The 16,483-nt window shown below is 34.7% G+C and overlaps 1 protein-coding gene across 1 annotated transcript; it reads right to left on the bottom strand.

Annotated features, from left to right (window-relative positions):
* Positions 1 to 6,800: 6,800 nt before the first annotated feature.
* Positions 6,801 to 13,028, bottom strand: LOC111401590 (outer envelope protein 61). Its single transcript, XM_023029401.1, has 11 exons — positions 12,671 to 13,028; positions 11,651 to 11,881; positions 11,434 to 11,490; positions 11,198 to 11,326; positions 10,546 to 10,623; positions 10,348 to 10,418; positions 10,107 to 10,156; positions 9,758 to 9,950; positions 8,445 to 9,135; positions 7,648 to 7,791; positions 6,801 to 7,354 (listed from the first exon to the last, which is right to left on the bottom strand). Exons 1-11 carry the CDS (start codon positions 12,764 to 12,766, stop codon positions 7,208 to 7,210), a joined length of 1,887 nt encoding a protein of 628 aa, XP_022885169.1. The 5' UTR covers positions 12,767 to 13,028; the 3' UTR covers positions 6,801 to 7,207.
* Between the last annotated feature and the right edge of the window lie 3,455 nt (positions 13,029 to 16,483).

The following is a 16,483-nucleotide window of genomic DNA, read 5'->3' as shown; positions in this document are numbered from 1 at the left end:
CTGGGTCAAAAACAAGCCATGTACCTAAATAAAATAAATACAATTTATTAACTTACCTAAAGACTAGGACAATAAGGCAATAGTAATTAAAATAGACTTGACTTTTCCAATAGTCCATCCCTTAAACTGATGTTTCAACATTTAGTTCAGTGAAGGTTAGTTCCGAAGCTCCCTCCCTCAAATTTGTTTATCCCAAGTACAAACACCAAGCAACTTTCTAAGCTTCTGAAATACAGGAAAATTGAGAGACTTGGTTAGAATGTCAGCGATCTGGTCCTCACTTTTGCAGTAAATCAGATTAATGACTCCATCATTTGTGAGATCCCTCAAGAAATGATACTTCACATCTATATGTTTGCTTCGACCATGTAAAACTGGATTTTTTGAAAGCTTTATTGTTGAACTGTTGTCACAATAAATCTGAGTAGGTCCATCCTCCTTGAAATGCAATTCTTTAAGAAATTTCTTCAGCCAAATAGCTTGACAAGCACCAGCAGTTGCAGCTACAAATTCAGCTTCGGTGGATGATAATGTGACAGTGGTTGCTTTTTTTATGACCATGAAACAGGTCTTGACCCCATCATGAAAACATACCCAAATGTGTTTTTTTGATCATCTAAATCTCTTGCATAATCACTATCTGTAAAGCCAAATAGATCTGACTTTTCTCCAGTCTTGAAGGGCAACCTAAACTCCTTAGTACCTTGCAAATACCAAAAAATTCTTTTTGCAGCCAAGAGATGAATCTCTATAGGACATTCCATGTACTTGCTAATTACACTTACAGCATAGATTATATCAGGTCTTGTTGCTGTCAAATACATTAAACTTCCCACTATCTGCTTGTAAAGAGTGTCGTCGACCTTCTTTCCTCCAATATCTTTGTTTAGCTTCACACCAAACTCAGATGGAGTATTTACAGGATTGCAATCCTTCATCTGAAACCTATCCAAGATTTCTCGCACATACTTCTTTTGAGAAATAAAAATTCCTACAGAGTATTGCACCACTTCAATGCCAAGAAAGTAATGCATCATACCAAGATCAGACATCTCAAATTCAGCCATCATGGATTTCTTAAAACTTTCAAACATGGTTGTATCATTTCCAGTATAGATTAAATCATCTACATATAAGCAAACAATGAGCATTTTCCCTCCATCTTTAATCTTTATGAAAAGTGTATGTTCATAAGGACATTTTTGAAATCCTTCCTTCAAAAAATAAGTTTCTATATGATTATATCAAGCCCGTGGAGCTTGTTTTAATCCATATAGAGCTTTTTTTAACTTATACACTTTATGCTCATTGCCAAGTTTCACATAACCAGGAGGTTGATCAATAAATACCTCTTCTTTCAAATCTCCTTGGAAAAATGCTGATTTTACATCTAAGTGGGAGATAGGCCATGAGTTTTGAGCTGCCATAGTAATCATCAATCAAATCGTGTCATGCCTTGCAACCGGAGCAAAGACTTCTTTATAATCGACACCAAACTCCTGCTTGTAGCCCTTAGCCACCAAGTTTGCCTTGTGCTTGTCAACCTCACATTCTCTTTTAACTTTGTTTTGTACACCCATTTGACACCAATGGTCTTCTCTCCATTTGGAAGATCGATCAGCTCCCAAGTGTTATTCTTTTCTATGGCTACAATCTCATAATCCATAGCTTTCCACCACTTCAGTTGTTTGGAAGCATCAATAAAGGCTACAGGATCACAATCTGAGAAAAGGGCAAAGTGTATAAGTGGATCCTCAGAATGATCAGTACTCATTACCTCATAATCGGTCATCCATGCAGGTCGCTTTCTAAACCTTTTTGATCTAGAATCTGTAGATACCGTAGGTGGACTTTGAGTTACTGGTACTGGTTCATCTTGTTCATCCACTGGTTGTTGTGAGTTTGCCATAGGTTGGGTTTCTTCTTCCACATAAAAATTCGCAGGAATTTGTTGTTGAACTCCATCTCTATTCCACTCCCAAAATCTTTCTTCATCTAATGTAACATCTCGACTAATTACAATCTTTTCCGTGGTTGGATTATACAACTTGTATGCTTTGGACTGATTGCTTACTCCGAGAAAAATGCACTTTTTCGCCATGTTATCTAGCTTTTTCTTCTTCTCATCTGGTATGTGGGCATAAGCAATACATCTGAAGATTCTGAAGGGCCCAACAGTTGGTCTTCTTCCACTCCATGCCTCTTCTGGTGTTTTATTCTGAACTACTAGAGCAATGCTTCTGTTTAAAATGTGGATGCTCCAATTTATTGCTTCAGGCCAGAAACTCTTTGGAACTCGACTTCCTACCAACAAACTTCTCACCATATTCATGATTGTGCAATTTTTTCTCTCGCACACCCCATTTTGTTGTGGGGTATAAGTTGTTGTTAGTTGTCATCTAATGCCATGATTTTCACAAAATTCAGCCAACTCTTGTGAATTGTATTCACCTCTACAATCTATGTGCAACACCTGTATTAAGTTTTCTGCTTCCTTTTCAACCATAATCTTATAGCTCTTAAATGCTATAAGAGCTTTAGATTTCTCCTGTAGGAAGTACACCTAAGTTTTTCTACTTAAATCATCGATAAAAGTGATCAAATATCGTTTACCTTCATTGGACGCAAGATTGATTGGCCCGTAAATGTTGGAGCGCACAATCTCCAATAGCCTTCTCGCTCTTCTTGTCCTTCCTTATGGAAATGGATCTCGGTGTTGTTTATTAACAACACATTCTTCACACACTTCTGAGGGACATCCAAACTGTGGAAGATTAGCTACTATATCTTTCTGCTGAAGTGTTTTTAAACCTCCAAAGCTTGATGACCATATCGAAAATGCCATAGCCAAGCTTCATCTTTCAGTTTTGCTGAAAAACATGACCGAGTAACATTGTGTAGATATAGTGAAACATGTGATTTGTTGTCATGCTAACCTGAGCAATCAACCCCAATTTGGCATCTTGAATTTTGCAAACTCCATCTTTAATGGAGATCTCGTAGCCCTTCTCTTGTAGTTTCCCGATACTTAGGAGATTTGTCTTCAATTCTGGAATAAATAAGACATTGGAAATAGTTTGAATGGAATTTCCCTTCGTTTGGATGATTACTTGTCCTTTTCCCATAACAAAAACTCTTGAATTATCTCCGAACTTTACATCATCTTTGAAAGATTCATCTAAGGTGGAGAAGATTTTCCTAGCCCTACACATATGATTGCTGCAATCAGTGTCCAGGTACCATAAATTCTTGTTGGTCTCTTCTCTCGTATAACATGCCATTAGCAGAGATGTTTCCTCATCCTTTTCTGCAAAATTGGATTTTTCTCCATTGCCTTTAGACATGTTAGTTCAACATTCTGATTGATAATGTCCATACTTGTGGCATTTGTAACACTCTATATTGGCTTTGTCTACTGACTTTGTTCTATGGTTGCCAACATGAAATAAGCCTTTGCCTTTTCCTTGAGAATCACCAAATTGGTTACTATATTGCTGGTGCTGATTTTTGCGATCCTTATATCCTTTACCTCTTCCTCTATTTGCTTTGTTTAAAGGCCAACCATAACCACCTGTTGACGCCTTCAATGTTTGTTCATCTTTATCCTGCTTATTGATCTTCTGTTCATGGATAAGCAAAGAGCTTTGGAGTTCATCTAGTGAACGCTGATCAATATCTTTGGACTCCTCTATTGAGTAGACAACAAAATTAAATTTTGGAGTCATGGAGCGAAGTAATTTTTCGACAATGGTAACATCTTTAGTCTTGTCACCATGAATCCGCATCTTATAGGCAATCGTCATTACCCGTGAGAAGTACTCCATCATAGATTCTCCTGACTTCATTCAAGTTGTTTCAAATTATAATCGAAGAGCTTGTAGCTGCTGCCTTTTAGCTCTTGTCGATCCCTGGTGTTTCTTTTTAATAGAATCCCAAATTTGCTTGGAGGTATCTTTGCAAAGAATAGTTTCCAAGATTGAGCCTTCGATGGCTTGAAACAAAAAATTCTTAACCTTGAGATCCTTTAGACGTTGGGTTTCCACTTCTATTTTATGTGCTTTTGTTGTTGCTGCACCCACCATTTCTGGTATTCCTTCAAAAACTACTTGCCAATACTCCTTAGATCGCAGAATATTCTCCATTAACATGCTCCAATGATCATAATGCCCACCAAAACATGGAATAGCTGGTTGTAAAAGCTATCTGAAGCCATCATTCACTGCTACTGCAGAAAGAAAAGAAGAACAACTGAAAAAATGAAAGATTGTTATTGCAGCTCTCTCACTTTTTTCACAACCAAGCTCTAATACCACTGATAATTTAGAAATAAGAAAGTAGGAACAGGAAAGTGAACTTTATTGCTCTCAGAAATCAATGAAGTGATTCACAGTAACATGCTCTATTTATAGAGCTGAAAACCAACGATATCTGCAGCCACTAACCACTTACTCCTGATAAAATGCTAATGACTCGGTAAATGTGAAACAAACTTCAATTTGACTGGGCCAAAAACAAGCCACATACCTAAATAAAATAAATACAATTTATTTACTTATCTAAAGACTAGGATAATAAGGCAATAGCAATTAAAATAGACTTGACTTTTCCAGCACCACCTGTGCACCACCAACACCATCAGCAACACTGCTTGCACACGACTACACTGCAAATGGCGAGCAACGTCACCTGCGAAGATTGCATTGCTACGCCTGTTGCCAAGCACCACATATGCGCTTGTCATGATAACAGAGAAATAGATCGCACCACATCGCCACGCACACCTATCATCGGTGATGCGCCCATCGCCGCTTGCGATGATCGTCGGTGCTGGCTAGTGGGGTGTGGGGCGAAAAATGAAACAGTAAAAAATGAATTAGGGTTCTGTGGGGGTTGGGGTTGGGTGTGGCTGTGGCTGTAGGTGTGGATGTTGAGATAAATTAAATTAATTTTATAATATCAAGAAATTTAAACTATCTAATTTTTGAGAAAAAAAAATCAAATCTAGTTTTTAAATTGAGAATTTAAAAACCATGGATTGGTGTAATTTCCACTACATAAATTGCGTGTGTTTACTCTCTAGGTGTGATAATGGGCTTCACGAGTCAAATCGAGCCATCCACGAACTAATTCTTTTTTTTAACACTAAGTTTAATAATAAGTAAAAATTAAAAGAAATTAATAAAATAAGCAAAAAATGAGTCGATCCACAAGCCCAAACAAGCCGGCTTATAAATCTCATGATCCGAGCTTGCTCTACTTGTGAAAAAAAAAAAAAAGTTCATTTCAATCCATGATTCCTCGCAAAATGAGGTCGAACAGAGCCCACAAGTTCACAAGCAGTTCGTCCCATTTGCCACACCTCTGTAGATGACCCAACTTGAGTTGGTATTATCCAACTATTATGTCTACAATGTTATTAATAAGTGAAAATTAAGTATTAATTTTCCTAGTTTCAGTTGGTTAACCATTGTCGATTGGTATTTCCCTTTTCCAATTCACGTCAGAAAAGAATAGAAGAATGCAAATTAAGTATTTTAACTATTTTCGAATCAAGTAAAGCAAAGTTATTTTAACAATATCCGACTGTCGATTGGATTTGTAATAAGTGGAAGTGAATAACTACTGATCCAACTCTTCTTCTATTGTTAAATAAATTTCCTCTTTTGGTTATGATAGATGGATAACTAAGTAAGAAACACATTTTATTTACAATGTGGATTGTGGAGTCAAGATTTTACGGTTAGGAAGATAAAAATGTAGGAGGAATATTTTATATTATTATATTTCTACGTAAATCCAGAATCAGTTTAAAAGGTTTTAAACTTGACGCCGGTTGATCTGCCCATCATGTGTCTCAGCCACTGTCCAGTACAAATATTACATAGTGATTTTAAAGACTGTGCGATGAAAATTAGGAAAAAGATGTAAATTTATATGTAAAAATTATTTCATTTGATGAATGTGAAGTTAAAAATAAATTTGGAAAAATATAATTTTTTAAAGAACGAGAAACAAACAGGAACGGTATATCACATAGGCGCTGACGGAAGGAGAAGGCCTAGGAATTATGGGCTATTTTAATAAAAAAAAAAATTGATAAAAAATTAAAACAAAAACGATTATAGATATTAAAACTTCACTTTAGGACCTATTTAATAGTGCTTATGAGAATCAATTTTTGACCGTTAAAAAGAAAAATGAGTCTTACTTGTAAATGAAGAATTCAAGAATAAAGGCTGACTCAAGGAATTAAAGATCAAAAAATTAATTTTTTGGAATGAAAAATCAAAACCAAACAGGGCTTAATGTTATCAATGCCACTGTGCTTCCGCAGTTGAAGTTGCTGTGTATTTTTGCCCTCGAGACCAGGTTTGAATCTCAACATTCAAATCATTATTCATTTATTTTTATTATTATTATTTTTTTTTTTGTGCATAATTATTTCTTAACCTTTAGTGCCTCCACAAAATTCAACTCCAGCTTTAAAATCGAGCTTTTCAACCTTTCTTCCCTTTCGCATATTCAGTTTTACATATTTTTATTCATCGTGTGATATATACCCGCTAATTTTCACAGCGTAAAATTAGCAAAATACTATTCTTTCTCAGCTGGTAAAATACTATGGATAACAACTAACTTAAGTGAATGTTTAGAAAGTGACTGAATTAAAATTTAAGTGATTAACTATTGAACTATGGATCTCACAAACGAGCAAACAATAAGTACATAATAGTTGTGAAACTTACCAAATGTGTGTGGAGTATGTTACCCTAGAAATGATTAAATTATAAAGCAACGTCTTGATTAAACAAATCTTTAGTCACAATTCAAAAATACGAATATCCGTTGAGGATTCATCAGAGTCAAAATCTATGATACAACATCTTAAAAATGCATTATTACCTAATGATATGACTTGTGAGTAGAGCAAGTTCTTCTCTCTTGCAAGATTACTTTCGCGATAAAATAAACAATCACAATGAACATACAATTATATCGGTTAAAACAAAAACGCTTGACTAAAGCAAATGCTAATAAAGAAGAACAGTTGCTGGTTATACCTCTAAATTCCCCATCTAGTTCAATGACCTTTTAACCTGCAACCTCTTTCTCTTAACTTTTCTTTTGAGCAAACGTATTTAGACAAGAATCCTTGTGCCTGGGATCAGCTTAATAATGTCACTGTGTCAAACAGAAAGGGCCCCATCTACTTACCGATGAAGCCAAACCAGTGAAGGATGAATGCGAAAAGGAGCATAACTACTGCCAAAATCATCCCGGATCTTCCCAGAAGCCAATTTTTTGTCTTCCGAGCTCCTTCTACACCACGTTGAATTCTATCCGCCCATTTCATCTGCAACAATTTTAGCCAGAATGAGAGCAAACGAGAGAGTTTTCTTCATTGCATTATCTAATATTAATTTCACATTATTGAACGAAGATTTTTTTTCAATAATAAATCTAATACGGAGCAGTAGATGGAGGACCACCAAGAAATGGGGGGAGAGCATATAAACATACTGCGATCATGTTGGGCAATGCTTAAAAAAGTTTACTTATAAGTAAATAAGCTTTAATATGAATAATTCCTTTAATGATGAGAGGAAAATAAATAAGTTCTATTTTTTATTTAATCAAAGTTTGTACCATTGTATCCAAGGCATCGGGTGACAGAGATGACATGGCTTGTTGAGCTTTTTCTGCATCCTCCTGCGAAAGCTTGAAACCAAATTGTTCGCTCATGTTTGCCATCATTTCTGGGCTCATATTTTTAACCATGGACGTGAACATCTGCCAATTCAGAAACAGAATGTCATACAAGTGCTAATGTAAGAAAAGAATTTATCTCGAAAGCTGAAGTCCAAATTTCATTTCGACTTATGATCTATCTCAAATATATCATAATCGTTTCATTTTACACACCATAATTTTTAACAAGACAATAAACAGCAACATCAACATTACATAATTGGACCGCACTAGTTGTCCTATGGTAAGAAAATCGAACCTCCGTTGGCTTTAGTCAATTAAGAATGAGAAGATATAAGATTGTCGCGTCTTTCATTCTTCATAGATGTCAATATCATTTCCCAAGGTTATATGAAAACAAATCCTGTATTCAAGTTTACTGTAGGTTTCTCCAAAATTGGATTGACTGAAAACTATATGAAAATGGATAGAGGAATTAACAGACGAAGATGACATGTATATACACCATATTAGAGCCCAATAAAGTGGTATTCATGCTTCTCAAATACCGCCTGATCTCCTTAGAAATCATATACCAAATAGAATATAACTGATAATTCTTTACTTTGTAACTTCTTTAAACACTGACAGATAAAAGAACCAACGAAGCAAGCAATCTAGTAAAACTTGATAAAGAACAAAATCAATAACAAAATACAGAAAATAATATGTAACGAGAGTTCTAAGCAAAAAACCTGTCGCATAGCTGGATCTTTCATTTGGTTTCTCATTTGTTCCTGCAGGTTAGTACTTGAACTTGACAAGCTTGATGGAGGCACACTTCTTGAATGCAAACTCTGAGAAAAACTACTTTCACCAACATGATCACCATTTGCTCTGAAATCTTCTTTAGCTTTAGAATCATCATCTGACGTGAATCCATTAGGATGAAAATCTAATGTTGATGCCGTATCTGTCCCTCTCAAAGATGATGCAATTTCAAACATTTTTTGACGTTCCTCTGCTGACATCTTACCCATCATACCAGTTGCCATCTTCAGCATGTCAGGCGTCACATCCGGTGGAACTGAGCCAGAACTAGAACGTAAAGATGCTGTTGATGATCCCGCCTCTTTACCCTTCAAAAAGGAGGCCATTTCAAACATTTTTTGAAGTTCTTCTGGTGGCATCTTACCCATCATTTCACTTGCGGTCTTAAGCATGTCAGGTGTCATGTCCAGTGGTACCGATCCGGGGCTGGATATTGGGTTTTTCACTTGGAAGGAGGAAGCCATCTGAAACATTTTTTGAAGTTCTTCAGGGGACATCTTGCCAATAATATTCGAAGCAGTCTTTACCATATCAGGAGACATGCCGTCAACTCTTCCGCCATTAATGGCAGATAAGGTTTCAGGATCAGTTTGAGAAATAAAGTTTTGGAAGGATCTGCATGGAAAGTGAAGAAAAATACACTTAGTCTTGAGGCTTAACTGCAGTGTGTAACCGTATGCTCATGTAGGACTAAGTAGAATATGGCATATAATTGGTTAAGAAATCGGACGAGGAATAAGAATAACAAAGAGGCCAAGTAAGTACACACAAGGCAGAGATCACAAGTTCAAACAAAGCACGAGATTTAAATTGTTAACAGTATGATCACACAAATCATGTATGACGTACAACAGCTTTCGTATTACATATGCTACGAACAAAGTCACCTAAATTAGCACCCTTCTATGAAAGAAGAAAATTGAATAATAGAAAACAACACATACCATGAATTAAGTATCAACATTGATGAATTATCTTAGAACAGATCAATGTGAATATTTATTTGCTAGAGATGCAGATTAACATGCCTAAAAGGCTTTCTGCACAATTACGTGGACATCTACTAAGTTTCCAAGCTGGCCATTACAGGTAATAAAATACATCCTAACAAATCCATAACATTGAAAGATATACAACCCTTATAATTTGGATTTTATTCTCCAACGCTTTTCAGAAATGGAGAGAACATATATGTTATGTCTATGGAAAAGTCAGGAGTGAGAACATAAGAACCAACCTGACGGATTCAGGATCATCTTTTAGTGCCTCCAAATGCTCGGGATTCGTAGATAAAGGACCCCTAAGGTTCTCAGTTGGACTCGTAGAGCATTGACTGGTTTCTTGTGGTGGTTCATAAATTTCTGACGGTGAACTTTCATGGTTGTTGCAAGAAACAGTTTCGTCTTCACTTATTTCTTCAATAACCAATCCTATACATGAAAAGAACAGAAATAACTCAAATTAGATTGAAAGAAATTGGCAGGGTGCAGCTGCATATACAAAAATATATATAAAGTATATGAAATTCCAGCATTTCTAATGAACATAAAAAATAGAATTAATAGAAAGAATGTAAAACAGCGCACTTCTTGAAGGACGCTCACTGCCTTGTTTGCTCAATCTTTCCTTCACCTCCCTGTCACAGAATAAATAACTTGTGCCTTATGTTTGATAGCAAGTCTAGAAAATTTGACGGGAAAAAACAAAGACCAAACACATTCCACAATTAAAACAATGGGAAGAAAAATAGAAGGAAGAGAAGACCAGTTTCCAGTCACACAAATAGCATATATATAGCATGAAAAATACCAAGTGAAACTTCAGTACCTTAAGACATCTGCAATAGTTTCGTCCTCAGGAGAAACTTCGTGAGCTTTACTCAAGTCAGACACTGCATCCTGGCATATATACGAAGTCAGTATGATGAGCAAAGAAAATATAAAAGATGGACAGATAGCATTTGAAAGCAAAAGAAACAAAATTGGCAACCATGGTAAAACATGAAATAAATAAGCAGATACTTACTTCAAATTGCCTCAATTCTTTATATGCTTGACCCCTTCGGTAAAGGGCTTTGACATTTTTTGCTTCATATCCTAAAACCTGAATATCCAAAGTTAATCAGTTTCAGTTTTATTCAGTATTGAATATTGATAGCCATGGTTATGCATCAAATGCAGACAAGAAATTCACAATATGCCCTTGTTTGATCCTCATTATTTCCAAAATACATTTTTCTCTTTCTTCTTTACGACCTCACATTTTTCAACAAAATAATATTACATGCAAACCCAAAACTTTTCTTTATTTTTTTATCATACATTCTCCATCAATTTACCATTCCAAAATGCATTCTTAGCCAAAAATGAGGCTCAAACAATCGCTATATATCAGAGCATNNNGAATAAACATATATTTTAAATTTAGTACTTCTTCAACCTAGTCCTAGAAAATCTTGTCTCCTGCAGCATTACCAATTTTTATAAAGAAACTTGTGCCTCATCACTTTCGTAAAATTTTTACTATGAATTATTGCACGTTCAAAGCACCCTACAAAGCCGATAGCAGCAAGGAGAAGAGTTGCTACGACCAAATTCAAAAAAATTGAATTGACATGCAATGATTTGACCAATTTTAGATGTAAGATAACAAACTAAAAGAAATATGATATGCATACCTCTGTGCCTTCCCTGATACACTCGTCATACTGCCTGGTTTTCAAGTAACATGACATCATATTAAGAGAGCACGCCAACAGGAGACTCCTGCCTTTTGAGATAGGAATATCTTTCAGGTTTTTCTTAGCCTAATATTGATCAAGAAACAAAAGAGATTTGCACAAGATAAAACTTCACAGCCAAAAAAAACCTACAAGTACAACAAAATAGAACAAAACAAAAATGCAACACTTACATGCAAATATTTGTGCAGGGCCTCTTTGTACCTGCCCTGACTGTGAAGTTCATTCCCCTGCAATAACATAAGTGGTTAGATCAAGGTGGAATTTTCTCTTTAATTGTTAGCTTGAACAGAAAAATTATAGTACACAAAGTTAAAATGAAAAGGGTAGAGATGAAGCTTTGGTACATATGAAATCTAGAAGAGTGTGTGTGTATCACTGATAAGTTACCTGATTCTTCAGCATCTCGGCTGCATTTATCTCATAAGAAACCTGAGCATCCATCCGCACACGCATGGAAGCTATATCATCAGGTGATGCTTTGGCCATCTTCTCACTAATCTCCGCCATCTCCTCTGGACGGGTATGCTTAAACTGTTCTGCAGCTTGCTTCAAATCTTCTGGCCTCAAGCTTTTCATGCTTTCAGTAGCCATTCTCATTAGATCCGGATTGGACATCATCTGCATTGCAACAATTAATGACAGCCATCAGTGAGAAGTGAACTAAAAAATAACAGAAAATTTGAATTAAAATCCCTCTTATTTGACCAAGTATAGAACATCTAAGCTAGAAACTAAACCACTGCTTGCCTATATACAACTAACTTGTACAACTAGCCTAGTGTAGCTATTTCAAATGCACGAATTTAACCTTTTGTAGTATTTTGGAGCCGCCGTAAAACCAGGCTACTGACATTTTTGAGTCCACTGGATAGTTAAATACCAGTTCACACAACGATTCTTGACTATTTTGATGAACATTGGCAATTTTATTGATGAAAAAAAAGGATGGACAGAGGCAGACATACATGACAATGACACGATGCCAGACAAAAATACATCAAGTCGTCTATTATTCTTAAACACATAACAAGCTGACAAGAGATCCTAAAAAGTCCAACACTTTCACCATTGGCGGCCTCACCAATTGCAAGAAATCCTATCAATCAATTAGTTGTTTATGGAGCACTGAAATCCAGCGATCCAATCTATACCAAAATTAACAATAGAACCCACAAGGAAAATACCAATAGAAAATAAATAATCAATAAGAGAATCAAGCATAATCAACAATCAAATCACCAACTAAGAGCGTTCATAAATTCCAAAATCTGAAACCAACAAATTCGGAACCTAGCATAAATCGCAAACGATTTTTCACAAATTCCAAAATCACCAATACATTACAAAAAAATTACGAATGAAAATAATAAAAATAAAATTTTTCGAACCCAGAATAAAAATAAGTACCTGTTGTTGAATCCTAGCCAGATCAGCGGGTGACATGCGACTCATCTGCTCCTGAGCCATTCTCATTAACTCCGGATCCATCGTTCCATTAAACATCTTTCTAAATTATTCCTCAAATCCCTTAATTCTATCAGCAAAAATAACAATTATACCTCCAAATGAAGAGGGGATTCGAGCGGAAAAATTATGTGTCTATAGAGTACTTTAAGGCTCTTCCACGCGACAGATAAAGACAAGTTGTCGAATTTGAGAAGGGTTTGGAGTTCTAAAATTCGAATTTCCGGATTCAATTCCAATTCGGATTAGGCACTTAAAATTAGTCTTTATTGGTTGGACGCCCACCACACCAGAAAAGTAACACGCGGAATCCTGGAATATGCCTACCTTCTTCGAAATTTCAATTCTCAATTTATAAAGTTTAAAATTATTTTCGAGTTGGAAGTAAGATATCTATTTTAAAAATAATTTTTCTTTTTTTTCTTATTTTATAAGTATTATTAAGAGTCTGTTTGGGAGTGATTTTGAGAATTGATTTTTTGACCGTTATGAAAAAAGTGGGGTCCACCTGTAAAAGAAGAAGTCAAATATGACGGCTGGAATAGTAAAATAACGGTGAAAAAATCGGGCCCAAACAGCCCCTAAAGCACGTTCAAGAAAATGTTAGAAATAAGTGACAGATCTCGAAATGTGTGAATAAGAATAAATTAGGTGTAACGATAAAAATTATATTTTTAATAAATTTTGAAAAATTTTGATGAAAAATTAATAAGGACTATAAATCGATGCTAGACTAAAAGTGTGTAAAAATTATTTCTCACATCACTCATCAAGAATATAAGTGCATGCCTCGTCAAAAAACTCAAAAATTCACTAATAAATTATAAGTAAGATAAACAGTTTGTAAGTACTTATTTTTAGATGGTGGGTCTCAAAGAATGGTCATTACAAACTTTTAGATAAAATTTGTGAATCTTCTGATTAAAATGATATTTGATCCGTTTATAAGCAGTTAAAGCTCTACTAAGAGAGTGTTTTGGAGTTATTTTTATGTAAAAATATATTTTGGAATAGTAAATTAATGAGAACTATGCGGTTGAAAAATAAAAAAAAAATTTGATTTACATGTAATATTATTTTAATGAAAAATGTGTGTTTGAAAATAAGAGAGAGAAAAATTCATTTTGAAAAAAATAAGTATCAAACGGGACCTAAATATGCATCTTAGAACAAGTTTTAGCCCAAGTAATGGATCTTAAAATAGAGGCCCAGAACCCAAAAATGGTATATTTCCAAGTGAACAATACACATTTTTTCAAGAATGCATTTTTTCAAAACTCATTTTCAATCACATATTTTTCTATAAAATAATAACACACGAATTTCAAAAAAAAAATTCCTTACTTTTTAACCACACATTCTCCAAAAAATCATTATTCCATAATTCATTTTATCCCAAAAATGGGAATCAAATAGGGGTTTAAGGTGATTAGAAGATATAATTTCAAAATTAACTAACATGTTTTAAAATTTCAATAATAAGTTCATAATTAAATCTTATTAATTAAGATTGATAATTAAATATATTAATGTCACGTACTATTCAATTTATGATCACCATTACTTACCAGTCACAATAATAAATCACAAATTTCATAAGTCACGACTTTCTTATTAATCACAAATTGTCAAATTAATTGGTCATACATTATTTCTATATCACAAATCACAAAATTTATAGGCAACACAAATTATTAAATTAATAGATCATGTCATATATATATAATTTTTTATCACAAATCACAAATTTTATAAGTTACAACTTATTTTAAGAGCACGGATTATCAAATTAATCAGTCATAAATTATTCTCGATATCAAATTATTAAAATAATTGGTTACAACTTTACAATTTGTGAATTATGATTACAAATTTAGTCGTTATCTCACATTTTTGGTTCACATATTATTCATTGATCATAAATTAACCAATTTATAAGTCAAAATCAACGAAAATCCTACCCAACCAACATCGCTCCACCATCAGTATCAATCAAACTCCACATCGCCTCACCACCACCGCCATTACCATTTGTAAAACACCAACAACCACCTTAAAACTCCGGTTAAACAAAAAATCTTATAAGAAAACCACCCACAGCAAATTGAATCAGAAAAGACACCAACAAACTCCAACAAGCAACACTGCAAGCATTGCCACCTCCCAACGCAGTGGTGTTGCTAGAGGTGATGCCATAATAGAGAGAGTGGGGTCGAGAGAATAGTAAAGAGAGAAAAAATAGAGACAGGGAGGCAAGGGAGGGGGATGATTTAGGATTTGATAATGAAACAGGGTTGGATGAATGGGGGTTTGGGGTGGGCGTATGGATTAATTTAATTTTATAAGATTATTATTAATATTTAAAAGATGAATTATCACCTGATTTTTGGACCAAAAAATTGAAACTTTATTTTTGAATTTAGAAGTTAAAAATTAGGTGTAATTTCCACTATTTCTGATTGCACTCCAAGTAGCCTCTTATCCATCTCCGATTCCTACCACGTAATGAATAGCTAAATCTTCCGTACATTAAATGTCTATTTTTAATCGAACACCATGCTTTTCAAGTTTGCATAGGAGAACAATACTTGCAATGAAATCAACTCTATGCTCGGGCTTCCATTAATTCTTCACAGAAAGGAACCCTCCGATCAATGCTTGCATCAAAACCACACTTATTAGGGTATTTAACCACACATTTTTAAAAAATCCTTTTTCCCCCCACAAAATATACATCAAACGGATTACATCCAATCGTAGCCAGACTTAAGTTCATAAAGAGAAGATTTAACAATTTTGTTATTAAAGTTTTTACAAATATTTTTTTTGGAAAAACCAAAAAAAGAAAGAAAAATGAATATATAGAGGGCCTACAAGCTGACACAACCCAATAATTACAGGGCCTAATGCACACTAGTAGGGCTAGCCCGATACATGGACCTCGCTTCCGAAAAGCTGGCCCGACCATTTGGTTTTTATTATTTTCTCTAGAAATGTTGATTCAAGATAAAAAAAAAAAAAAAAAATGTAGATCAATTCTAATGGATCTTGCATTCAAAATGTGAGGTCATTTGAGACTTTAGGCAAATGTGCAGTGCATGAACAACCAACATTCACGAAGCACAATTAAACAATATATTCATTGAAATTTAGATTTTATATACTTTGAGGATAAATAAAGAATTAAGAAGATATGAAAATGAAAGACAATATTAAACTTATAAACTTTCTATTTAAATATCAACCATATAGCATTTTTCTTTTTTTGCTTACCTCAAACCATTACAGAAGAATATACATCCCACTCTTATCAATTTTTGTTTGTTCGTTATTTTGGATGGTCACACTACAGATTCTAAAAATGTAATGTCGATTGGTTCAACCGATCTTAAAGCAATCACAAGATTCCACATGAAGAAATCTCCCGTGATGCTGGTCTAATCCCTTGTTGCACGAGCTTAGCTTGACTCATGTCAAATTGAGGAGCACGCTAGACCTATGATTTTATTGATATTAACTTTGTTTTGAACTAATTTTCTAAGATGACTAAACAACGTATACTAGATTAGATGGATCGATCTGAAAAGACTATGGAGCTTGAGAGTCATTCATCGAATATTTGAAAACTCCCTAATCTAATTTACAATCCCTAGTTTCACGGGGTACCTTTCTTCTTGGCACAGAAAGGGACACCATGCGGCAGTAGTCTGCTCCGCTAGAATACCTTCCACCTTTTCTCGATCGCGTCGGGACGAC

The sequence above is a fragment of the Olea europaea genome, chromosome 1, assembly GCF_002742605.1.
Source record: "Olea europaea var. sylvestris chromosome 1, O_europaea_v1, whole genome shotgun sequence".
Lineage (NCBI taxonomy): Eukaryota > Viridiplantae > Streptophyta > Magnoliopsida > Lamiales > Oleaceae > Olea > Olea europaea.
This window is presented reverse-complemented; position numbering and strand designations above follow the sequence as displayed.

Coding starts and splice junctions, on each gene's coding strand:
- LOC111401590 (XM_023029401.1), bottom strand. CDS start 12,766: ATGTTTAATGGAACGATGGATCCGGAGTTAATGAGAATGGCTCAGGAG. Junction 11,327..11,433: donor CCCTGCACAAATATTTGCAT/GTAAGTGTTGCA, acceptor GATCAATATTAG/GCTAAGAAAAACCTGAAAGA. Junction 10,624..11,197: donor GTATCAGGGAAGGCACAGAG/GTATGCATATCA, acceptor TTGGATATTCAG/GTTTTAGGATATGAAGCAAA.